The sequence below is a fragment of the Leptodactylus fuscus genome, chromosome 9, assembly GCF_031893055.1.
Source record: "Leptodactylus fuscus isolate aLepFus1 chromosome 9, aLepFus1.hap2, whole genome shotgun sequence".
In the NCBI taxonomy this organism is placed as follows: Eukaryota; Metazoa; Chordata; class Amphibia; order Anura; family Leptodactylidae; genus Leptodactylus; species Leptodactylus fuscus.
In genome coordinates, this window is record NC_134273.1 from 38,818,960 (window position 1) to 38,845,967 (window position 27,008).

Sequence of the window (27,008 nt, forward strand, 5' to 3'; positions counted from 1 at the left end):
CTTTATGTAATTGTAGCCCTTATAGGTTACTCTTATAAGATCACATCGTGCTTTTGTTCTCATGTTATCAAATTCTCCAATATCAAACATTAAAAATCAGACTAAATGGGTTGCGTATTTACTGGCATAACAAGTAACTATGAGACCCCTTTTTTTTTAAAAAAAAAAAAAAAGCTGAATTTTAAAATACTAGCAAAGTGAATGAGATTTAGGTTAATTTCATCCACACATTGTGGGAAAAAAGAGCTGGGATGTGGAAAAATACAGCATGTTCATTTTAGCTGCGGAATCACTAGTGTCATCAGTAAATTTATACTAGGGAAAGGAAAAAAGCAGAGAAAAACGCAGCAAAAACTCAATAAAAAAAAAAAAAGGGTTTCTTATGGTCCCACTGGAGATGTACTGAATATCCCCCTTTTTACCATTACTACATTTAAAGAGTAGGAAACATGTCTACGCCTATGGGTATGTATTAGTGTTCCTGATTGGGACACTTTATGCATTTATATATTGATATGTACACTTATATGTTTATCAATCTAATATATTGTGGTTGGATTAGCCATTATTTGGGCTGTAATTTTGTGGGCGCAAATAACGCAGCGTATACGCTCGTAACTCCCATTGAAATCAATGGGATCTTTTTGAGCACGCAAAATGCTGACACGCGTATACGCGCCAGCTTGCGCTCCATTTTACATCGTGTGAACGCACCCTAAATATAGATCAGAGGGGTCCAACATCCATCACCCAATAATCAAAGTACCAGCACTACTCAAGTATGTGCCGCTTCTGCTTAATAAGCCAGTGACATTACTTTTATCAGCCTGTTTGCAGTTAAGACTCATTCCAGTGAAAGGGACTGGACTGTAATACCAAGCACAGTCACTACACAATGTGCGGCGCTGTGTAGACGTTGCAACATTAATCCAAACATTGCGGCTGATTGATATGGATGCTTGGTGTCAGATCCTTATTGATCTGAAATGGATAGCTTATCAGGCAGGGACACAACATGTATCAGAAGAAATCCCAGCCACTATAAGGAAATCATAGCTGATTTTCTACCTTAGAAAGGTCCTGCATTTATGGTCATATGGTCATATCCACTGGCAATTGAGTAAGACAACAACTTGACAACAAGATGTTTAGAGAAAATCTTTAAAAATATGCAAAATGTTTAATTACTTAAATTTCAAAAAATGTTTATCTTTTAGTTATCTACTAATTTAATAATGGTTATGTTCATGGGAATATCCCTTTAAGGATAAGTCATCAATATGAGGGTCCCTGAAAACCCATTTAAGAATTACATTGTTCTTTTTGAAAACTGGCCATACATTATAGATATCTGCTGACCTGGATGCTTGTTTAGCTGTACTTCTGACCCCGCCATACAAATGCACTGTTGACCAAAGAATCGTAGCTCAAGTCCATCTGCCCAATTCTTATCTTCTCCATCTGACATCAGGGTACAGTCAGAGTATCTGCCAAAATCAGCAGGATTGACCAACATTAATCTAAAGTGTATGGACATCTTAACTTGGTGATGACAGAGCCTTGAGGTGTTTTCTTGTTATATATGACCTAACTATAAATCTTTGTTTTTTCTCAATTAAGGAGAAACCCTTCCTCACAACCATAAGATGATAGGAGGAATCATTTTTATTCACTCACTTCAGCTATCAGACAGTGCCGTGTACCAATGTGAAGCAACTAACAAACATGGGACCATTCTCACCAGTGCCAACATTGATGTTCTCGGTAGGTCAAACTGAATCACTTCTGGAAAATCATATCTCAAGATAATACACACAACATAACTAAACAATTACACTATAATCCCTATAGTCAAAGGTGTTACTTTGTATTATGGGGCCATGAGTTGCCCAAACATTCATGATTTATTGTACTTTTATGCAACCATTTTTGCTTATTTCATGTTTATTTTTGTAACTAATTTTTGTTCTCCTACAGATATTGTACCATTGATATTCACCGAGAAGAACAAGACATACACCGCTGTGTGGGGGCAAAATGTCTCATTACTTTGTAATAATTTTGCCTTTCCTGTGTCTGATGTTACATGGTAAGTGGATTATAATACCGCCCTATGTATAATCTTATGTTATTTGTAATGAAATGGATAAGTCAATGAACAATCCAAGGAAATAAGAATTTCCAGATAACCAGAAATTGTGGATCCTGACTTTTGAGAAGAGTAGGAATATGGATATAATAATATGGATATAATATACAGTATATTTTTTTATTTTTGCATTCTGAATCAAGGAAATTCTGTATTTTAAGCTTTTATATATCAGTAATGGCTGGGGATATGAAGTGCACTTCCATTTAATAAAGTGTATTATTATTTCTATAAGGTATCATGGAAGGAGAATAGTCCAACCTAAGGGTGAACAATACATAATAGACAACAATGGTACCCTTCATATTCGGAAGTTGGAAGCAGAAGATGCTGGATTGTACACATGTGAGGTGACAAACACCAAAGGGAGCACGTCACTTAAAGCAAACCTCATACTTCGAGGTATGGGACACTCATTATTTAGGGACACAACTGAGCTTGGATTAATAGTGTGAGACGCTCATTTTATATGTTCCTTGACTAGAACCTACAAAAGGCTACGTGTCTCCTGAAAATCCATGGATTAGAAGATGGCACTCTATAACATTAACGTGTCATGTGCAATGTGACCCCCACCTCTGTTCTTCTGTGAGCATTTCCTGGATGAAAGACGGACGGAAACTCAGAAAGGACAACCAAAGGTATCTGTAACCTGCTCCATGACACGTCACAATCATTATTTGGCACAAAAATGGGTTATAATTTTTTGCAAAAAAAAAAAAGGCTTTATCTGATCTGAACCTTTTCATTAAACAATAGCTCAAAATTTAAAAATCCAAATTGCATGGCATATACACCCCACCCACTCAAAATGGGATCATAGTTTGCTCTTTTCCTCCCTCTGACGGCTGGCATTCTTCTCCTGGCCACCAAAGTCCTTCTGCGTCCTGTATACATGGACTTCTGGCCTGTTAATTTGCCACCTTTCATCTGCATCTCCAGGTGTTGTGGGTGTTATAAGGTGTCCACCCCCATAACTAGGGGCTTGAGCAATAAGGTCCATTAAATTGCCGCTGACTACATTTTTTTGTTCCCAATACTCCTGTTATATGTTTGATAGTTTATATCCCCTTGTCAGGATTAAGGATGAAAAACTTGTAAGGCCTTAGACTGTGCTGTCTGGCTTAGCCCTACGCCAAATCCATTAGTACCCCAGTGGGTCCACATAGGCCATTGTTACAGCTGCTAGAAACATCCCTTCTATATAACTCTTCATAAGCCCACTCCTTTGGTGGTATGATGACCCTAATGCCAAGTTCTTGTAGTCTGAAGGGCATGACGCCATCACTACAAGTCTCCTAACACCTTAAATGAACACCTGAAACCTCTCCTAAAATCCTTTGGCCTCTCAATAGACACAAAGAAAGAATAAAAACTAAGGGGCTGAGGTCTCATGGCCGGCACACCAGATATATGAAGTACGAGCCATGAAAAAAGTTGCAAATTTCATGCACAAGTAAGAGTTCTTTTGCAAAATTGAGACTTTTTCAGTTCTGCAACCCCTAATTGAATTTTTTCAAGGGGGCATGACAGAGGCGAGGTGGGGGGCAAGGCTACTGACCTCCTTAAATTCATCATAATTTCCAAAATTTTCTGTAATACACAATGCTGCTGTAAAATCCACACCATGAAGGAGCTGATGTGGAGCTCTTCTTTAGGCACCCGCACCCTAGAGGATGTCTAATTTATGACAAGTAGGTTTGAGCCAATCTTAAGATTTCAGGATCATTTTTAAAATCCGATTTTCGATCATTTTCCAGTCCCGATCGTGAAATTTGCTCGATCACCGATCAGGATCCGATCTTTCCCGATTGTTCAATCCTAATTATTATATTATAATAATCAGGGTTGACCCGATCTTGAGATTTCAGGATCGTTTTTAAAATCCGATTTTCGTTTATTTTCAAGCCGATCCCGATCGTGAAATTTGCTCGATCACTGATCGGGATCCGATATTTCCCGATCGCTCAACCCTAATGACAATGTGTCATAAATGGAACATGATGGTCTTGATAACTCAGTTCCAAAGTATGCTCTTTATAGAGCTGGTGAATGGTGGCCATCGTACGGTCTCACTGACACTAAACATCATATAAGCCTTTTGTAGGGAACACTTGAGTACTTCCTAATGGTTTTGTGTACTTTCGCTATAATACAGAATACAAGTGAATGCAAACCATTTGTCCATAAATGACGTGAACTGGGAAGATGGCGGTACCTATACTTGCATTAGCAGTACTTTGCTGGACTCAATGGAGGCTGAGAGTCACCTGACTGTACGGGGTATGTATAATAAATCCAGATTATGATTTGTTTAAAGGGTTGTCCCAAAATGTATACCTATCCACAGTATAAATGGAAAGAGTCTGATTGATCATGGTCCGACCACTGTGTACCCCTGTATAAATGGAGTAGTGGTCAAGCATGCATTGTTCTCGTAAACAGTGATGTTCCCAGTGGTCGGCCCTTCTCAGGTTAGACAATTATTACCTATTCTGTGGATTTTGGGTTAACCCTACTAATGCCTCATGCACACAGCACTATTATGGATAGGTATTACATGCATAAGTTGTAAGGTGCCCCCAGCCTTTTATGGGTGAACGTTATGCCTCCATCTGCACCTGAATTTTGTTCCTAGAAGAGAACATGATGGTTCAGAGAGGTTCATACAACTTGCAACCACAAGAGTACTGAAAAAACTTACATTAGATATTATATATGTTTCCACTTTGTAGCTTCTTATAGAGTTTCTTTTTCCATAGATGTGCCAATGCCCCCCGAAAATTTACAGCTTTTGGAAAAGCATGACCGTAGTGTTGTATTGTCCTGGACACCAGGTGACAGCCATAACAGCCCCATCTCAGGTATGTTATTATTATTAGGATTTTATTTTTTTTGCAAAGCACCAACATATCCCGGTGTTGGTATGGCGTAGCAGTCAACCGTGTGCACTGGCGCTTCATTCAGAGTGTATGGAGTGAGGCAGTCAAACACCAGTGAGGAGCCTAAAACGGTATATCCATACAGGATGGATATGTTGTGGGCCATGGAATTGCAGGAAGAAATCCTATAACATTTACAGTAGCAGCAAAATTGGTGAGATTTGACCAAATATTATTCACGGGCTGACAAAATATGATGCTTGTATTTGGGCTCCTGAGTACAGAATTAGGCCTGAGGCCCCTTGCAGACAGTCATGGGCGAGTTCAGTGTGCTATCTGGGTTTTTCCCAGATGGCACACTGACCGATTCATTTCTGTCGGCCCATGCACATGACTGTTCAGGCCAACAGTCTGGGCCACAAAACTCAGGACAGGTTTTATTCCTGTGTTTCCGTGGCTCCTATTCATTGAATGAATGAATGAATGAGTCCGCGGAAGCACGGCCAGTGTACAGGCGGTACATAGACGACATCTGTGTATCACCCATGCGCTAGTCATGCCATTTAATCACAGCCAGCAGCCAGCCCAAGGTCATATGCAAGAGGTCTTATTCACAATAGTGAAAAGTAGCCATGCACCTGCCATTTTAAAAACAGCGATGGTGAATGGGTGTATTCACATGTCCTTTTTTTGACAGATCATTTTTAAATGTTCGTCATAAAAATGGACATGTTTTAACCTTGTCCATTTTGACAAAAGTAAAAAAACTAGACATGTAGAACTCCCATAGACTTTCAGCCATTTTTAACGTGTCATGGGAATAAGGTCAAAAACAGACCTACATGTGCGTTTTTCAAGGACGTTAGACTTATGGAAAACAGAATGATCTTGTGCATAAATGTATTTTGTAAATGTAGCATAAGTGAGAATGTCAGGATGGTAAACTGGTAAATAAATTACAATGAGAGTCACATAAGTAGACAGATGTCATGGAGATGATTGAAAAGTAAACTGTGGGTAATAAGTGGTTAACAATATATATATGTTTTCCAAATTAATCTTATCTTCATAGAATTTATCATCCAGTCCATAAAGAGCATCGTTGAGGTAGGAGAATGGGAGGATGTAGCCCGAGTCCCTGGAAATACCACCTCCGTTCAAGTGCAGCTCATCCCACATTGTACTTACCAATTCCGTGTCATTGCTGTGAATGGAATTGGGAACAGTCCTGCAAGTCTCGTCTCAGAAAATTATGGCACGCCGCCAGCAGGTACCGTTATATTCAGTGAATAGGTTTACATAATAACTTAGATTAAATAATGCTTGGCATCATTTTTTGCTCACCACGCCTGTCTGAGATACTGAAAAGTCATATCACTCACCTTAAGATATCTATAAGCCAAGATGTAAGGTATACAAATGGACATAGAACAATATGGTATTTGGGATTGGACCCCTATTGTAAAGATAGTCAAACATAAGTTGAGGATACTTTAGCTCATGGATTCAGCCATATCACATTGTTGCATTTTAAAAGATTAGATGGAATTCACTGCTATGGCCCACATACTGTGTATGTCAAGCAAAGGTCCTCTAGCTTGTCTTCCCTTGTATGTTCCAATTCCCAAGCTAGACAATATTATTTTGCAGAATGTCATCACATTGTCTGAAATACTTTATATATTTTCTATTGTTGTATAAATGTTTCTTTTTTCAATAGGAAAAGAAAAATGGATTCTTCTCTGTATGCTAGTGACGAAAGTGTGCCTTTATCTGATCCTAATCTTGAATATATGCTTTAGGCTGGGGACACACGTTACAGAAACGCAGTGGCAAAAATGCCGCGTTTTACAGTACCTGCATAGTGGTTGGGATTCTGGCTAATCCCACCCACACATTGCAGAAAAAATCTTCAGCGGAAAAGCTGCGTTTTCAAAAACACTTACATTTTTGAAAACGCGCCATGTCAATAATACCTGCTGAAGCAATGGCGATTTCCACATAGATATAATAGGAGCAGAAAGTCACAGAGGAAAACACTGTGGAAAAAAAGTGATGTGGGGCCTTGGCTTGAGACTTGGTTTAATTGGAAAAAATGCGGCGTGTTACAGTCACTGTGTAGTGGATGGGGATCTAGTGAATCCCATCCCCCACACTGTGGGAGAAACGCGCAGTGGGCATGCTATATTTTCCAAAACCACATTGTTCTCATTCATTGATAGCAAATTAATATCTTGAACATATTGAGGATGTAACTGAAACATAAAGTATAAATTCGGAAATTGTAAAACTGTATGGTAATATAATGATTAAAGGGGCTATCTGAGGGTCAAAAAGTTCTTGCAGTGTAGGTGGTACTACTTCACAATGTGCATGCACACCCCTGTTGCACCAATTCTGAGGATATTTTAGCACTGCCTGGGGTGGAAGTTAGAGATCGGCTCCCTTGATGATGCTCCAACTGTGGATCATGTGATCGACCCTGCTCTACGCTACCTGCTTGTCCTGGGAGTAGTGTGGGGTAAAACATCTGAGTTCCAAAAATGAGAGTGAAAGGTTGTCTTTATGGGAAGTATTCTGCTCATAGATGATGTCTAGTATAAGGATAATTTCTGAATTTAATGTTTTTTTTCTTTTTTAGCTCCTGACAATAATCCTCATGCTGTATTTGTTGAAGCAAATCGTCCTGATGAAATGACAGTGAGATGGGAGGTGCGATACCATAACAGTACATACCCTGCACATATTCTTAGGGATAGGACACAATGACTTACCTGCTCTTTGTACTGATCCATGTGATCAACCAAATGTAATGATCCTAATATCTCCAAAATAAATCATCATATCTAGTTATATGACATAATACACATTGCATTTACAAGGGTTTTACCATCCTAAGAAGGTATGGCGCATTGCTAGGATATACCTTCACTTAAAGGGAGTCTGTCAGTAGTGAATTCATTAGAAAGCTAATCCTATTACCCTATAGAGGTTTTTATACAGTTTACAAATATACTTCTCTGATATTCCGCTTTGAAGCCCCATTTTCCTGTAAATCACTCTTATATTCATATGCAAAAAAGGGGAAAAGCACTTTGCAGGTTTGTCTTGGCATGGCTGGGTTTTTTGTCTCAGTTCTAGATTCCCAAGTTAAACACTTCTCCCTTCGTTTCTATATGAATAAAACTGTGATTCACTCTAGGTTCACACTAGCGTTTGGGTTTCCGTTCTGCGGGTCCATTTGGGGACCTGAGAAAAGGAAACTCAATCCTCTTAAAAAGTGGACCCCATATATATGTAGTTCATGGACTACTGTAATGTATTTCATGCAGGACTCTTCTCTCTGCATTTTTCAAGTAAAATGAGGAACAGAATCCAGAACGGAGACCAATTGCTAGTGTGAACCTAGCCTTACATGAATATGGCCACCAGCTGTGCAGAGAATGGCAGCCCAGCCCGGAATATGGCAGCTACAGTCCCCTGCTGTAGGGGGAGAACTAGAGGGGATGCAAAGCTAAACCAGGTAGAATACCCCTTTAAATTGAATGGCCATTTGTGAACAACAAGTAATTTAAAGTGAACCTTTAAGTGACTTGTTGTTATTTTGGTTTATACAAAGTAGTCTCAGGTAGTCATGGCGGGGGGCGCCGCAGTGCTGGGTGGTAATTTTGTGTTCAATCACGGCTACAAGGACGGGTGGAAATGTGTAAGACAGCCGACTTGGCAGTATACATAATCCTGGCCCCTTCAGGTGGCCATAGAGATGGGTATTCTGATCTCAGTTACAAAAACTGAAATGGGAACAGCTATTAACTGCGTACTGTGCTATTACTGAGGTGAATGATAACCAGTAGTCAGCTCCTGTGCTCCCCCTAGTGGTCACTCCAAGCTAGGTTTCAAATCTCTATTTATGCAGAGAACTGGCACTCTATCTCATAAAAATAGAACAAAACAGATATAAAAATATATTCTAATATATATCGGTACTCAAGATCGTGCTCTGGCTGTCTTGTCAAGCAGTGCACTATATTGTGCACACACTCGCATAGTTCACACCAAGACTGGACACCCCTGCTGCTATTGCTTGTACAACTGGACCCAAAATATTAAAAGAATATTGTTGAGCGAATTTCTGGCAGTCTGGTTAAAAATGAAGCTACCTGGAACAAACATGGCTGTACACTGTACACTGCTTCTCTGTGACATGGCCCTGTATGTACTCAAGGTTTTAATGTGATTTGTTGTATCATCCTTTTCAGCCCCTGAATATAGAGGAACAGAATGGTCCAGGATTCGAGTACCGGGTCAGTTGGCGTTTACAGGACCTGGAGACAGAATGGCATCATAAGAAGGTTAAACATCCACAATTTATAATAAAGAACACGCCAGCCTTTGTGCCATACGAGATTCGTGTCCAAGCCATCAATAATATAGGAGCCAGTCCTGATCCAGAGATATTCACCATGTACTCAGGAGAAGACAGTGAGTGTCACTTATGGAGCTTTTAATGGCTTTGCCAGACTGTTGAGGATGATACAGAATTAATTTACCATTTCATTGCTGAGGATCTTACAATTCTTTCCATACTATACACTAGAGATGAGCGAACACTGTTCGGATCAGCCATTCCGAACAGCACGCTCCCATAGAAATGAATGGAAGCAGCTGGCATGTACACTTTGCCGGCGGCCGGTCACTTAACCCCCCGCGTGCCGGCTCCGTCCATTCATTTCTATGGGAGCGTGCTGTTCGGAACGGCTGATCCGAACAGTGTTCGCTCATCTCTACTATACACCTGTTCACATTAAGTCAGTGAATTTATTTTTTTGAGCAAAATAAAAACTGTCATATTTCCAACACTGCATTTAATCTTCAGGCCATTTTCTCAAATCTTCATTGTTGGGATGTGTCTGCATTTTTCACATCTGAATTTTCCCCTTGTGGATATTGCTGTAAACCCACAGTCATTTCATGATACATGGAGAATGGAAATTGTGATGGTGAGGAAAGATTCCTCTCTTCAAGTGTTGCCTATGGACGTGTGTCAGCCATGCCCAATACTGTATGACAGTATTTCCCAACTTTTTCAGACCCAACAAACTCCTACCAAATAATTTTTACCAAAAGACATAAAACTTTCCAAGGACGCAGATAATATTACATGAACACACACAGTCATCTTCCCAACCAGAGTGCTGTGGATTTTCCAAGGCGCCCATGTTGGGAATCACTTCTGTATGAGATAGTTGGACTCTATAACAGTAACATCCAAACAATCCAAATATTTCATTAACTCAGTAAATTGCAGCAGAAATGTAAACTATACACATAGTATGTTAATATATGATTAATTATACTGTATTTTCTAATTAATATAGAATATATAATAAATATATATTAATTAACAGACTTATTAATATACATATGCATTTCTAGCTCCTGATGCAGCGCCATCTAATGTGTCAGTGAACCTTGTAAACCACATGATAGCCAATGTGACCTGGACAGAAATACCCCAGGACAGAATACGAGGACATCTATCAGGCTACAAGGTAAGGAATACATAAGTAACCTTATTAAGAATATACTGCACCCATGTACCAATGTAAGAACAACTTAAAGTGAAATTCCAGTTAGGAACTAAAATATTACATTTAGGATAAGGTTCCACGTAGCAAAACGTAGCTAAAAAACTCAGTGGGAAAAAATGCAACAATGCATCGGAAAAGATAGGATTCCGATCGACGATCAAGTAAATTTCACGATTGCGATCGGGATCGGCTGGAAAATGATCTAAAATCGGATTTTAAAAACGAGCCTGAAATTTCAAGATCGGCTCAACCCTACGCCCGACACATTCCTGTCCAGATAACCCCGGCTGCCATTATAGCAATTTTTAAATAGCAAGTTTCCAAATAAGTGTGCAATGGAGTGCACCATAAATTGTGACTTTTCTGTATCGTAAAACTGCCACAAACTGTTTAATAAATTCTTCCTATGTCCAGTTTAGAAACCATGTTTGTGATGTAATAAATTGAAAATCAATTAACTTTGAAAACCATTAGAAATTTCCTTCCATTATATACAATGAGAATGCTGAGCTATGGATCGGCATGGCAACAGACTACAAAGATTGTGTAGTCACTGCAGTCACATTACCTTCCACTTCTCCTCTGCGCCTTGCCAATATACCGAATGTCTGTTAGGAAGAATAGTGGAGAGCTAGAAGATAGTATGACTGCAAGATCCAACTGCATGGGTGTTTTTGGTTTTGTTCTGGCTTCTGTTGTCATGGAGATGCATTACTCTGCATAGAAGCTGTAGACACAAAACAGAGAAAGGAATATTCTAATTATTTGCAAAATTTATCTCATTTTATTTAATTTTAGATGCATTGGAGAGGTTTTGAAGGTTGATATAGACTTTGTTATACTACTCCATGGCCGCTGTATCGGTTGGTTTTTAGCTCTGCCCCATTAGGATACAGATATGATCAGTGACCACAGGATATCAGAGACAGCTTGCAGCACATCTCATGTTTCAGCTGTAGATCACGTAACCTCTCTATCCAACCCTGTATGATTACATTGCAGGAATAGGAATAGGAAAAAATCATTGGCTGGCAAAATCAGGTGACCTCGGATTTATTAGAATAGTGTCAGCCATATTCGTTTCAGATGCGGTTTGGAGAGCTAGGGAAAGACATCGTGAGCAGGGTGAGAGAGAATGTTTAGCTTGTGCTAGGCAAGAAAAGTGAAAAACAACAGCTCTTTTCAGAGCTACACTGCAGGAACGGTGTACACATACACTGAACCTACCAAAGATGCTCCAGGGAGCATCAAAGGATGGGGGCGGGCTCGTGGACGTGGAAATTCAGCTGAAGATCCAGTCCACAGTCCAGGTACTGGAGAGGGACTGCCAGCAGTGCCCCTCGTCAGTAGCACAAGGGGGTGAGGACGAGGGGATCCAGGCCGCAGTAGCTTGACTCCAATTATATACTGGAGAGGGGCAGCCAGCAGTGCCACAACATCAAGCGGGGTTCAGGGTGTAGTGCTGACGAGGCCCGAGCACCAGGAACCTATACTAGGGTGGATAGCAGATATTGTGGACCCGCAACCAGCATGTCCTGTCCACAGTACTGACGAGACACAGTTCCATGTGCTAAGGGCCAAAAACTAAAACTTTGCTGGTTAAAGGCTCAATTCACCTAAAGGGCCTAAAACACTGCTGGTTAAAGACTCTAGTCACCCCAAGGTCCAAAAAGTAAAACACTGCTGGTGCAAGGCTCTACTCACCCCAAGGGCCAAAAGCTCTGCTGGTGCAAGGCTGAACTAAATTAAAGGGCCAAAAACTATGCTGGTTAGAGGCTCAGTTCACCCAAAGGGCCAAAAACTCTGCTGGTGCAAAGCTGTACTAACTTAAAGGGCCTAAAACTATGCTGGTAAAAGGCTCAAGTCACCTGAAGGGCCTCAATCTCTGCTGGTAGCTCAGCTTAAAGGCCTCTAACTTAATTTGGAAGGGCTCACGTGAAGGGCCAGAAAAGTAATTTTTGGAGGTCTCACCACATCACACACACATAAACAATGACAGTTAAGGGTGGGGGCTTTTGGATTTCCCATTTGCTATGCCATCTGTGGTTGTCATGGGCAACGTGATTTAAAGGGGTGCATGCTAATGTTTCTTAAGCTTTAAATTTGTGTTTCTGTCCATACTATTGTAGAGGAAAGAAGGTTTCCAGGTATTTTTCCACTTTCGTAGAGGTTCTATTGAGTTTGGAAAGTATCTAGTTAATAGGCTGTGATATTGGGGTAATACTGGCACTTGGGCGTGTTAGATGCCCCCAGGCATGCTTCCCCTGCTGTCCCAGTTGCATTCCAGAGGTGTTGGCATCATTTCCTGGGGTGTCATTGTGGACTTGGTAAGGGCTCGTTCACATCTGCGCCCGGTCTCCGTTCATGCAGGTTTCCATTTCCTGCACAAAACTGAGCAGGAGACGGAAACCTGCAGGACTCTTTCATACCCATTCATGTGAATGGGTTTGAAAGATGTCCGGCTGTGAGCGTCGGTGAGCGTTTTATGCTCTCCACCGCAAAACCGATTTTTTTAAAATCGGACACAGAGTCGGACATGCAGTACTCTGTGTCTGGTTTTAAAAAAAACGGTTTCCCGGTGGAGAGCATAAAACGCTCACCGGCGCTCACAGCCGGACCCGGTCTGACAGCGTTCCGTCTTCTGCATGCACGAACGGACTCCGGGCGCTAGTGTGAACCTAGCGTCACTCTCCTGAGTCGAATTGTGGTTTTCCCTGAAACGAGCCTTTTTCCCCATAGAGTATAATGGGATTCGATATTCGGTCGAATAGTTGAATATTGAGGGGCTACCCAAAACAAATATCGAATATTTCACTACTCGCTCATCTCTACTCATCTGTACAAACAGAAGCTCACCTTTTGACCTCAATAAGGGTAAAGCTGGGTAAAGCTCTGCTTTATATTTCCCTAATCTATAAAATATGTCTGTTCTATCTAGATAATTTACTGGAAAGTTAAAAGTCTCCATGATGGGAAGGTACATCACAGTGAGCGACATACACTATCATTTACTGGTCACAGGAACTCAGGGATAATCCCAATAGTTCACCCATTCTGCGAATACCAAGTATCTATTGCGGCCTATAATACTCGAGGTGATGGCCCGGAGAGTATCCCTGTCACATTCCAAACTCCAGAAGGAGGTAAGAAGTGAAAACTAATGTCAATTATTTCATGAATATTTTTATTAATGATATGTTCACAACTGCCAGAAATCAGTGGAAGAAAATGTGCTTCAACCCCAACTTTTCTATCCAGCGATTTCAATTACAAAAAACAACCCAATGGACACCAGACAGACCCTATTATAGTCAATTGGGTCCCTTGATATTCCATCATGTCCATATGTCTGAAAAGGAAGTGCAGATATCAACGTAGCATCACAAACAACATGGTATGTCTGACAAGTGACGGTGGTAGATGATGTGTGGTATTGTGTTTTATTTCTCAGTGCCTGAACAACCACAGTTCCTGCGAATTGTAAGCTCTGACCCGGAGTCCTTTACCCTGTCCTGGGCCCCACCAAAGAGAACTAATGGCATCCTGACCAATTATATACTCCAGCATCAGATAAGTAAGTAGATTTACTAGTTACACAGACATTACCTAAGAGTTACCTAAAAATGTTTTTAAAAAAGCACAGGAATGGCGTGCAACTCCCAGGAGGGATCCGGAGGATAGGAATAGTAGTAACTGTGTTTTCAATAGGAATGAACTAGGAGGCAGCAGCGCAGTTGAACCAATGATATAACTTTACTGAGATAACAAGGAGCCAATGCAGCATCTCAGTGGGGGCAGTAGTAGATTTCCACTGCAGGCTACTTGTGGGGAATTTGGTTAGCAAGATGTCCAGGAATAGATGTTAAAGGGGTTGTCCAGTACAATTCTTTTCCTGGAGGCCAAAATGGTAAAAAAAAGACATGCTCACCTGTCCCCGGCACTCTGGTGTCCCCCTGCTGCTGTCCTGTGGCACCATGGGGCTTGTTCTGGTGGAAGTCTTCACCGCACATGAACGCTAAGGCCAATCAGGCCTATGGAAAGAACCCGGGACATCACTGGTGACTTATGTGAGTGATGTCCCTGTTCCTTTTCTAAGGCTGCTGAGGCCACTGACTGGCCTCAGCGGTCACGTGACGAGTACTTTTAGTAAAACAAACCCGAGGGAGCCGGAGCTAGTTTTTTTTATTTTTCATCTTACCTGGCCTCCAGAAAAAACTGTATTTCCTAGACAATTCCTTTAACTCTGTGCCTTTTATCTCCACTCCAATGCAATTCTATTCTGTCTCTCCCACTATCTGTATGGGATGAATAAGTCCCTCTGGTACTCTGTCTACTTGTGCCCTTTAGGATCCAGGCAGTGAGGTTTTGGGAAACCTCCATGTCACCTCCAAACTCGGCACTTCTCTCCCTTCAGGGGGCCTGACAGCAATTCTGCCCTGGGAGGCTGCACAGGCAATTCAAGAGATAAACCCAGGTTGTCTCAGCTGGACACCTTTTTTTTTAAAATAAGGAACCACTGTTTATCAGTAGAAAACTGTATCTGAATCTCCCGGAAATCATGGCATATATAGGGGACTATGTAATAAATAGTTGCATTAAGTCAGCAGTAGTTGTGCTAGCAGCGGTCCTCTGAATTGACTAATAGAGAAGCTTCAAGAAGGAGATTTCACTAGGGTTGAGCGATCGGGATAGGAAAAAATCGGATTCCGATCGTCGATCAAGTAAATGTCACAATCGCGATCGGAAATCCAATTCCGATGTTTTCCGGTGGGATCGAGGTCAGAGGTTCTCAAAATTAGCTCAACCCTATTCATGTATATATCATTAATAGGGTATCGGGATCGGAAAGATCAGATCCCGATCGGCGATCGAGCAAATTTCATGATCGGGATCGGCTGGAAAATTATCGGAAATCAGATTTTAAAATCGATCCTGAATTCTCAAGATCAGCTCAACCCTAGATTTCACTCAGTTATGTCCTTATTCCCTAATGGGACATTTACTTTAAACTTCCAGCGGGCATGCATATAAGGTGCTAAGTATTGGGGGTTGGCAATAAACCATTTTGCCTTGGCAGGAAATTTAGATTCAGGACAACAGTAGCAAACTGATCCTTTGATCCAGGCAAAAGAAATAAAGAAATTAGAACTGCCCGCAATCTTTATGTGACCATGCACCATAAACAAGAGCAACTTCCACCAAGCCGATCACAGGTGCAGGGTCCGGATGTCGGGATCCCACCAATCAGATAGCGATGGCCTATTCTGGGAATAGATTATCAGTTTAAAACACTGTTGAGACCTGACAAATCGCACTAAATGATCATCCGATCCCACTGAAGTCAGTTTATATGGATATCATTTATTCAATCTTTACATCAAGACATCTCTACACACTTAGCTAAGTATGGAGAATGTTATCTGATATATATATGTATGGTTTATTTCCGTGTTTTTTAGTTAATGAAAGTGATGTCATCGGAAATTTACATAACATCACCATAACAAAACCAAATGCAGTCAGTCAAAGAATTCCACGTCTTGAGCTTGGTGTGAAGTACAAGTTCTACCTTCGAGCATGTACCCGTGTTGGATGCAGCAAGCCTGTGAGTGAGGAAGGACTGCCCAGGACACAAGCAAGTAAGACGTGGGATAGATTAGTAATGGCCTCAGCATTTGTTATATTACAATGTTGGAAAAGTGTTCTGCATTATGAGTATCAGCAACGAAGGAACATGTCTAGGAATGTTCTTTCGAGTCCTCAATTGTGTCTGTAGATGTTAAATGAGGTAACTCTCTAATGATGGGTTATATACGCTCATGGGAACAAAGACCACATACCAAGAAGTACCCAAAATCCAAATAATTGGTGCTTTCTATCATTAATAGGAGAACATAGGTTTACAAGGATATAACATGGACCACCTGCAATGAAAACAAGAAATAATAGACTGTCTCACTTCCCCTATAAAGCAGAATATTTATGGCAGACATGGCACACCTAATAATAACTGGGAATACCCATTATGATTCATCAATGCTGCTTCACATCCAGGTTTACAGGAATATGCCAAGAAGAGTTCATCTCCTAGAAGGATTGTAAGGCTGTGGTCTAATAGGCAAATTAGCTCTTTGGAGCAATGACAATGCCATTGTTGTGCTAAAGAAAAGAGCTCATTTGCACATTGGCAAAAAAAGGTGAAATCTTGGCAACAAAGTGGAAAGCAATATTTGATTCAGGCGATTCTAACCTCTGGTCACAGTGATACTCCATTCACTTACATTAATGAAGAAGTCATAGGGCGACTTGGTGATCTTTGGTTGTGCGATGGGAGTTGAGGCCAAAGTCCCCATGTAGTTCTATGGTGTATGCTGTACAGGGTCACCATAGGGTGCAGTATGTATGTACTATGCAGCATCACATGGTGTTAGATCTTGGGAAAACATAACAATTTGCCTGTATGTAAAAATGTCTATATATTGCTATCTATATCCATTGCTGTTACATTCTTGTCTGAGATTATTGCAATGAAATAATGAGTATTAGACAATAATATAATAATCTAATCATAATATTCCCGCAATAACTGCAAAGCTATAAAAACTAACTGGCTACTCTTAACTATATAACATACATATAGTATGCACTTAGGTGATGACCTGTGTTATGGCAATAGTGCCCCCTTAGTTTACGCTCCTAAGAAATCCTGTTTTGTCTAAAAGATAATTATAACAATTTATCAGAAGAATTCTCCAGTGACAAGGATGAGGAATCCAAAGTAAACATAAAAGTATACAAGGAAATGTCCTTAAAATGTCTTATTTCTTTCAGGATTTTCTACTATTTCTTCTTCTCCAACTCAAACTTCTGCTTTTGCTGCCAAAGTTCCTGCTATAGGTTTGTGTTGCTGCTTGCTGTCAGTCTTGGGACATGTCTGTGTCTATTCTGCAAAATTACCTGCCAGGTAACTTAGGCCAAGGCCACACGATGCGGAAATGCAGTTTTTTGGTTGTTTTTTTGAGCCAAAGCTAAGAATGGCTACAAAAGGAATGGGAATTATATCGGAAGTTCTTATACCTTCTGCTCAATCCTCTCCTGGCTTTGGCTCAAATAAATACAGCAAAATCTGCCACAAAATAAGCTGCATTTCCACAACGTGGGGCCTCAGCCTTAAATGGGTTTTCCAATCTTAGAAATGTACGACATATCCACAAGATATGTCATAAATGTCTGACAGGTGAAGGTCCTGCCTCGGGGACCACTACTGTTCAAGATTGTAGCATGGTTCTGCAAGTTTAGGTGGTCAGTGCCTAAGCTGCGTCAAGGTTGGAAAACCTCCTTTATACTAACCTCCTGTTTCTCCACTATCTTTTAACACCATAGTCCATCCAGATTCTGAAAAAGGGATAATCCTCTTGTCTCCCCACATACATGTAAACTTGGCGTGGCTGAGTAGTGTACACGTGTTTTCAATAGAAAGAAGGGAATACGTTTCTGGTAGACCACTTTGTCAGTGGATTGTCTCCTGGGAAGAAAGGATCCGTCATGCATGTTCAAGCCTTCTTTTTTCCAACATCTACAATCACAGGAAATTTGGAACCTCCGCTCCCAAAAGTCTATAAATGCCCCCTCCATACAAAGCATACTCTATATTCAATATTAAATACTTTTTGCCAATTAATTTACTTACACTACGAGAACAAATCATATCAGTGGTGTAACTAGGAATGGCGGGGCCCCGTGACATGCCCCCCCCCCCAACCGACACTGAAGACCTCGACTGACCCCCTCTGCAAAGTCTGCAAAGACCCCCGAGTATAATGATAGTATTTATGGGGCCCGCAGTGCACTTACCTGTGGAGAAGTAGCTTTGTCTAGTTTGTTGTAGTACTATATATTTACTTTGTAGTGGCTGTAGAAATATACATAGACTCATAGGTACATATATATAGCAATGGCAGTAAAGCAATGTAATAACTAAGATAAAATAATAATATCCTGTGTCCTATTCCATTGCAGCTTACGCTAATACATCTCAGAGCTTGTCTGCCCAAGGATGGTTCATTGGACTGATGTGCGCTGTTGCTCTTCTGACACTTTTGATGCTTATTGGTTGTTTTGTGCAAATAAACCGAGGAGGAAAATACGCAGGTACAGTAAGAAAACAGCCTTAAAAATACACAACATCTAATAATGTATATCGTGTTAGAATCTCAACGTGACTGAGGTATCATAACTGAAAGCTGTGGCATATACAGAGTCTTCCAGAACTTTTTAATTCATGAGCTATCCTTAGAGTTGGGCTCCCAGGACCCCCACAGATCAGCCGTTTGAAGTTGCAGAGATGCTCTCTGATTGCCACTGAGCTTCACAAGCTATGTGACGCGTTCATTGGTCATATGGTTTGATCGCAGCTCAGCCCCATTCAAGTGAATGGACTGAGCTGCAATACCAAACACAACCACTGTACAACATGGCATTGAACATGGCAGCTTCTTCAAACAGGTGATCAGTCGGGGTCGGATGCATGCCTACGGTATCTTTAATTGATGACCTATCCTAAGAATAGGTTATCAGATATTTAGTCTGGAAACAAGTATTTTCCCTTGGGCAGCACAATGGCTGGAGTCCTAGGTTCTGCAAGGATGTTATATGTCCTGCCCGTGTTTGCGTGGGTTTCCTCCCATACTCCAAAGACATACTGGTAGGAAATATAAATTGTGAGCCCTATATGGGACAATGACTGACAATGTCTGTAAAGCGCTGCTGCATATGATGGTGCTATATAAGTAAGCAAAATGAAGAAATAAATTAAAATGATTGAAATGTTCTTTAGGCTGGGGCCCCACATGGCAGAAACGCTGCGATTTTCCCACCGCGGAAACGTGGATGGGATTCTAGCAATTTCCAAAACTGACGCCGTTTTGGTAATTGCAATATGTCAAATATTCCCTAGGAAATGCTGGCGTTTTCTCCATACGTGTAATTGGAACAGAGTTTCTGCACAGGGAACCTCTGTGAACTTGCTGTCTAACCATAACTGCGTTGCCGCCGTGGTTTTCCCGCAGCGCTTTTATGCTGTGGGACGCCACGTGGGGCCTTAGCCTTTCAGACATATTTGATGTGTATTCTTGTACGAACATAAAATAAAATATCACTTGAACTTATAATCCTACTAATATTATAAGTGTGAAAGTTTGTGTGTTTGGATGTTTGTGAGTTTGGATGTTTGTTCCTCAATCACGCTAAAACGCCTGGACGGATTTGCGTGCAATTTTCCACAAATATAGTTTTCCCTTAGGATTGAGTCACAGGCTACTTTTGGTGCCACTAAACAACATGGCTTCCTAGCAGGAGACTCACAAAAGCAGGACTCCTAGCCCCAGCTATAGACTCACACACACTACCTGGCATTTCCTGCCTCAACCAGCGCCGCACCTCCCATGAGGCGACCTGAAGCGACCACTTCAGGCGGCACTATGCCAGGGCCCCAGGGAGGGCGGCATTTTTGCTTACCTAAGCCAGTCCAGGTCAAGCTGTCCTGGGCTGGCTTAGCACCGAGCGGTGGATTGGGAAGGGCACTGGAGCAGCGCTGCTCCAGCAGCCTCCTATCACGCTCAGGTAGAGAGCAGGTCCTCTCTGTGCCTGCTCTCTGCCTGCAAACACCGCTATGCCCCACCCCTTTGCTTAGCCCCGCCTGCTCCGCTCCGTCACGCCCCCTTTGCTCCGCCCCCTCCTCCCGGGGGGGGGGGGGCGCGGCTTTCTGTTGTTCGCCTCGGGCGGCAAAAGTGGCAGGTTCACCCCTGGCCTCAACCTGCCTGCACACTCCTTACTGTCACCTCAGGAGTAGCCCTCACTCTACTCACTCACATTTACATATAGCTATCCACTATATAACACATCACATTGTCTGTATCACTACATACACAATACAACACATCACACTGTCTGTATCACTACATCCTACTAATATTATAAATGTGAAAGTTTGTGTGTTTGGATGTTTGTGAGTTTGGATGTTTGTTCCTCAATCACGCTAAAACGCCTGGACGGATTTGCGTGCAATTTTCCACAAACATAGTTTTCCCTTAGGATTGAGTCACAGGCTACTTTTGGTGCCACTAAACAACATGGCTTCCTAGCAGGAGACTCACAAAAGCAGGACTCCTAGCCCCAGCTATAGACTCACACACACTGCCTGGCATTTCCTGCCTCAACCTGCCTGCACACTCCTTACTGTCACCTCAGGAGTAGCCCTCACTCTACTCACTCACATTTACATATAGCTTTCCACTATACATACACAATACAACACATCACATTGTAATTACATGTATCTCCTATCACTGCTATATACAGTACCTGATACATATATACTCCTGTACACAGGCTGTATATACTATATAATTACATGTATCTCCTATCACTGCTATATACAGTACCTGATACATATATACTCCTGTACACAGACTGTATATACTATATAATTACATGTATCTCCTATCACTGCTATATACAGTGCCTGATACATATATACTCCTGTACACAGGCTGCATATACTATATAATTACATGTATCTCCTATCACTGCTATATACAGTGCCTGATACATATATACTCCTGTACACAGGCTGTATATACTATATAATTACATGTATCTCCTATCACTGCTATATACAGTACCTGATACATATATACTCCTGTACACAGGCTGTATATACTATATAATTACATGTATCTCCTATCACTGCTATATACAGTGCCTGATACATATATACTCCTGTACACAGGCAGTTTCACACGTCTGTGTCCGCCCAATACTCAACTCACCGCAGACGAAGTCGCGGGTAAAAGCTAGTACACAATATAACACATCACATTGTCTGTATTACTACATACACAATACAACACATCACATTGTCTGTATCACTACATACACAATACAACACATCACATTGTCTGTATTACTACATACACAATACAACACATCACATTGTCTGTATCACTACATACACAATACAACACATCACATTGTCTGTATCACTACATACACAATACAACACATCACATTGTCTGTATTACTACATACACAATACAACACATCACATTGTCTGTATCACTACATACACAATACAACACATCACATTGTCTGTACCACGACATACACAATACAACACATCACATCACATTTGCTAGCCCACCAAACTTTTTAAAGCACTTTTACAGTTTCACACGTCTGTGTCCGCCCAATTCTCAAATCACCGCAGACGAAGTCGCGGGTAAAAGCTAGTTATTATATAATATTAATAGTCATTAGCCTGATTAGAGAAAGAATGGATAGAGATGTGGCAGAATTTAAAGGGAAGATTTCCGCAAAAAAAATCTACCGAGCTGGAATATACTCTTGAGGTTTTTGACTATTAGAATTATAATCAGGCAAGGATTGGGGTCACTGGAAGAAATAAAATATTTATGTATTTTGATGTCCATTGCATGACTGAAATCACATTATGCAATTTCACACCCTGCTTTTCTTTTTCAATTGAAACTGAATGGACCATGGCAAACACTCAGAATTTCTATTATAATCTACGTAGTGTGACGGTTTCTGCAATATCTAAGGATCATAAAACGCTGCATTTTTTTCACAGTCACTGCATAACGGTCACAAACAGAATCACACATTGAGTATTGCCCAATGTATTTTAAAGAGAGAGGACATGATGGAACAGCAGGGACCGCATATGAGGGCGAGTCAGAAATTACCCGCATTCCAGTGGTACTGAAACCTCTGTTGGATGTGCGTCTTATCAGCGTTGTCCATCTCAGGTATATCCAGCCACTGATGTGTTACATTCATTTGTGACTGCGGTGCAAGAAAAAAATGGCTGCTCCACTTGTGATTTACACAAACAATGAACAGCATATTCTGTTGGACCTGTTTGGTCCTCTAAAGGAAACCCTATGAGGAAGAAGAATCCTGTCTGATGAAGAGGTGAAAAGAGCGATAAATCAGAAAACCTAAATAAAAAATAGGCAGAAGCAGAACATGAGAAACTATATTAGAAAATATAATAAAATCTTTGTATAAGACATTGACCGTATGACCTTGATATGACTATTAACCTTCTATACTTTTTTTACAGTCAAGGAGAAGGAAGAGCTCCATACTACTGAACCAGAAGTGCAGTCTATGAAGGATCAGTTCTTTGATGACTACAGGTTAGTGTTGGCCGAACACTTTGCATTTTGTAGTTATTTTTATAATCTGCTTGTACCCTTAACAATATCCTAATATTAGAGATGAGCGAACAGTGAAATATTCGATATTTGGTATTCGATTCGAATAGCCCCTCAATATTCAACTATTTGAACGAATATCGAATCCTATTATAGTCTATGGGGAAAAAAGGTTCGTTTAAGGGGAAACCACTATTCAACTCAGGAGGGTCACCAAGTCCACTATGACACCTCAGCAAATGATGCCAACACCTCTGGAATGCAACTGGAACAGCAGGGGAAGCATGTCTGGGGGCATCTAACACGCCCAAGTCACAGTTTTACCCCACTATCACAGCCTAACAACTAGACACTTTCCACACTCAATACAACCTCTATGGAAAGTGGAAAAACACCTGGAAACCTTCTTTCCTCCCCAATTGTATGGACAGAAACCCAAATTTTATGCTAATGAAACCTTACCAAGCACCCCTTTCAATCACGTTGCTCATGACAACCACAGAAGGCAAGGGGGAAATCAAAAAGCACCCACACTTAACTGTCATTGTGGATGTGTGTGTGTGTGATGTGGTGAGACCTCCAAAAATTCCTTTTCAGGCTGTTGGGGTGAGCCCTTCCAAACTTAGCTTCAGTCACTTGGGGTGAGTTGAGCCTTGTACCAGCAGAGTATTAGGACCTTAAATTGAGTAAGGAGCAGTTCTATGTGGGGACCCCAACTCAGGTATGTTTACAGATTCACAATGCAGGACTTGAAATTTCCACAGCGAACTTTTCCAGTATTCTGAATGGATTAGCCACATTCACAAAACCACAGGAGCACCCACTGAGCTCTGAACTTGCAGGTCCATAAGGCAACATTAGAAATTGAAAAGAGAAAAAAAAGGCACATCTCTATGGTAATATTTTCATGGAACAGTTAGTTCCTTTAAATTTAAAGCAAAATGGATGTAGCTCTACTCACCTACTACAGCACACAATGCTACTTGTCATAGTATAGATGTTAAAGGGGTGTTCCAAGACTTATTTGATGACTTAGCATACCTCATCAATTGAAGATCAACAGGGGTCACTGAGTGCTGCTTCTGCTTCAATGGGCCTTGTCATGTCATGTTCACCAGTCACATAGCCTTATCACAGCTCAGTCTCATTCAAGTAATACCAAGCACGTGTTATACAAATGCACGGTGCTGTGTTTGGTTTTCTCTCAAGAGGCCACAGAACACAGCAGCCCCTTCAAACAGCTTATGTAGGACCCTCACTTCTTTTGATGACCTATCTTAAGGCTAGGTCAATTACACACTGAATTTCCCCATGGTGGGACTATTAAAGGATTAGCTTATCTTATTAAGCTTGGAAATCCCCTTTAAGATCTACTGGCCACCTCACACTGATGCCCTACTTGTAGACAAATTCTATGGAGGGGGATAAACAAAATATGTACACAGGATTAAAATCACTCTAAAAATAATAATTCACACATATAATAAAGGTGCATGTACCCTCTAAAGGGAGTCTGTCACCAGAGCCCAGCATATCAACCCAGCCCTACAGTTAGATAGGTTAGGGTCACCTGAATCATACAGTGTTTTCCCATGTCAATCAGTCTCTGTTACTCTGATATGACCATTTTTGTCAATATGCCAATAATCTTTGGAGCAACAAGGGCATTGCCGCTTACCTCTTTGGAGCAAAAAATCTCCCATGATGCTGACCTTAGCCTTTAACCTCATTGTTTTCCTTTAGTTCCAGTGATAAGAAGGCAACAAATGGAAGCATGGATTCACTAAGCCTCGATATTAAAACCTACGACAGTGTGGACAGCCTTGTCCAGTACAGTGATGGAGAACACAGTCACTTCAATGAGGATGGGTCTTTCATTGGAGCTTACACAGAATCCAAGGAGAAAAATCCAGAGGATGGAAACACACACATACAGTCGGTACACTCTTAATAACTTCACTGCATCCATGAAGAACTTTATCTTATATATTGAAATACCCACGTAACATGAAAGGCACCTTGGTGGAGAGAAGGAATGGGCTTGTATTTCTTGGAAAGGAGAAATATATAGTCAATTGTTCCAACAAATGAATATGACAAGGTATATGTTTTGTGAAGGGCATAATTCATCCGCATACCAATGTGGCAAGAAGGGTTGGCACCCTTCAACTGTACTAGCCATGCAACATGCATGTGATATGAAGAACCAGTGTATGTATTTCATTCCCATTTATCAGCAACATTATGGGGTATGAATGGTCCCAACTACACTATGTAAGCACTAATGGGGTTCAAGGCATTTGTAAATTTGTAGCATATTGTACATGTGTATCATGTGTCATATTGTCTACTGTAACTCTTAGCACAATTTTTAAGCCCCACTTTTGACATAACTGACCGCTTCAGGACATTGGGCATACATATAATAATGCAAAGTCTGATGTACAGCTTATAAAGGTTCTACAAGTCTTGATATTAATGGCACAACCTTAAAGGGGTTGTCCCATGAAAAGCATCCTATCTATACTGCTAGTTTATGTGGATTTAAGACTTTTCCTAAATATATTGCTTTATCAAAACTGTTTTGTTTGGCCGCTATCTTAATTTATTCACTTCATTGTTTACACTCAGTTTCTATGGCCAAGGGGCTTATCTGCTCAATTCCCAAGTGACTAGCTCCCTGCTCTCAGGGGGGGAGGGAGAGGCTGAGTGCTCGGCAGCAGCACTGAGCTGTTTATGTCTGACAAGTAACGGAGCTCCTCAGATAGTGGAGGGGGGAAATGAGAGCTCCAGCATTTATGGTTTAATTGAATTTGGCTGATAAGGGCTGAGATAAGGAGTCTGTTACCTCTGTATGTAATGCAAACTGACTCAAATCCAGCTCTGCTATATCAGCTTCTACATCAGCTTCATACTGTGGTAATGCATTTACAACCAATCCCTCATTACTGACTGCAAACATAGCAGATATCAGAGCAAGTGAAACCCTGCCCACCAATGTGCCGAGAAAACCAGGAAGTGAACAGAGCACAGAGCCTGCAGGTTGGTGAACAAGGGTTATGGGAATACCCCTTTAAGATAGGACTTCAATTTCGAGACTTGCAGAACCCATTCAAGGTACCCATACACATTAGATGTAAGTCTGCCAGACCACAGATTTTGGTGGGACAATTATCTAATGTGAATGTGATCACCCCAACTTTTCAACATATTCAAACCTTTGCTCCTTTCCCCATTAAAATACACATACAGTAGACTTAGTTAAGCCAAGCATGATTTTGTACAGGGGAGTTAAAAGATGTAGCTATCGTTCAGCTAATAGGTATCTACACGGTATAAACATCAAGTCCAATATTACATGATATACCATCAGATGAAAGCCAAGAATGCTCCAGCCTCATTACCTTTTTTTGCCAACAGTATGTACATATGAGTGGCTCTACATCTACAACTAGCAGCATGCCCTAACCACCTGCAGCATGCATACATGACAGGGCATAATGGAAATAATAGTATTACAATGTCTGAAGAACCATAGGTAGGAGACCACTGAAAGGCTCGCCATACACATTATATAAAGATAGGCCATGCTGTGTCTATTAGATGGATCTCTATCAATATAAATAAACTGCCCGATCAGGAGTTTAGAAAAATTGCTCTTAGACTTCAAAGATTGGTAAATGATCATCCAAATGATTGTGTCAAACAATTTTATTTTTTGCTTAAAATTTCCAACAATTTTTGGGGGAGACACAAGTCACCCATTATGGCCAACTAAAGCCTAACATTGTATGGCAGGGAGTGAACAATTGCCAGGGTCTGACTGCAGCGGCCGAATGCCTAAATATTAACCGGGCCTACAGAATCTGTCTACAGAAGGGATATTCTACCGTAATAAAACCTTCCACATGACAGTTATGTTTGTGTAGAAATGACTACTTACATTGATGGCGCCATTTCTCTGCATGATGAACAACCATGAAAGAATAACTAGTGTTAAGCTGTGTAACTGAAGGAATCATTGATGATGTTGATATGGAAGAAGGTCAAAGCTTTATGTTGTCTTGTTTGTATTTTGCCCTTTAATAAAAAAAAAAAGAAATACAAAAATGAAATAAAAAAAAACACAAAATAAATTATAAAAAAA

The 27,008-nt window shown here is 40.9% G+C and overlaps 1 protein-coding gene across 3 annotated transcripts in view; it reads left to right on the plus strand.

Annotated features, from left to right (window-relative positions):
• The window catches only part of CHL1 (cell adhesion molecule L1 like), an 81,355-nt gene extending 56,250 nt beyond the window's left edge, over positions 1-25,105 (plus strand). For 2 of the 3 annotated variants that reach the window (XM_075286801.1, XM_075286802.1), the window contains exons 10-26: positions 1,621-1,764; positions 1,978-2,089; positions 2,385-2,551; positions 2,634-2,790; positions 4,308-4,432; positions 4,912-5,013; positions 6,104-6,301; positions 7,673-7,743; positions 9,291-9,513; positions 10,468-10,583; positions 13,561-13,765; positions 14,074-14,196; positions 16,082-16,261; positions 17,454-17,519; positions 18,642-18,773; positions 22,768-22,843; positions 24,605-25,105. In XM_075286801.1, coding sequence (XP_075142902.1) covers positions 1,621-1,764; positions 1,978-2,089; positions 2,385-2,551; positions 2,634-2,790; positions 4,308-4,432; positions 4,912-5,013; positions 6,104-6,301; positions 7,673-7,743; positions 9,291-9,513; positions 10,468-10,583; positions 13,561-13,765; positions 14,074-14,196; positions 16,082-16,261; positions 17,454-17,519; positions 18,642-18,773; positions 22,768-22,843; positions 24,605-24,812 — 2,405 coding nt within the window. In that variant the 3' untranslated portion in view covers positions 24,813-25,105. Of the gene's footprint in view, positions 1-1,620; positions 1,765-1,977; positions 2,090-2,384; positions 2,552-2,633; positions 2,791-4,307; positions 4,433-4,911; positions 5,014-6,103; positions 6,302-7,672; positions 7,744-9,290; positions 9,514-10,467; positions 10,584-13,560; positions 13,766-14,073; positions 14,197-16,081; positions 16,262-17,453; positions 17,520-18,641; positions 18,779-22,767; positions 22,844-24,604 lie in introns of all 3 variants that reach the window. The other variant, XM_075286803.1, reaches the window with a different exon arrangement.
• Positions 25,106-27,008: the final 1,903 nt, after the last annotated feature.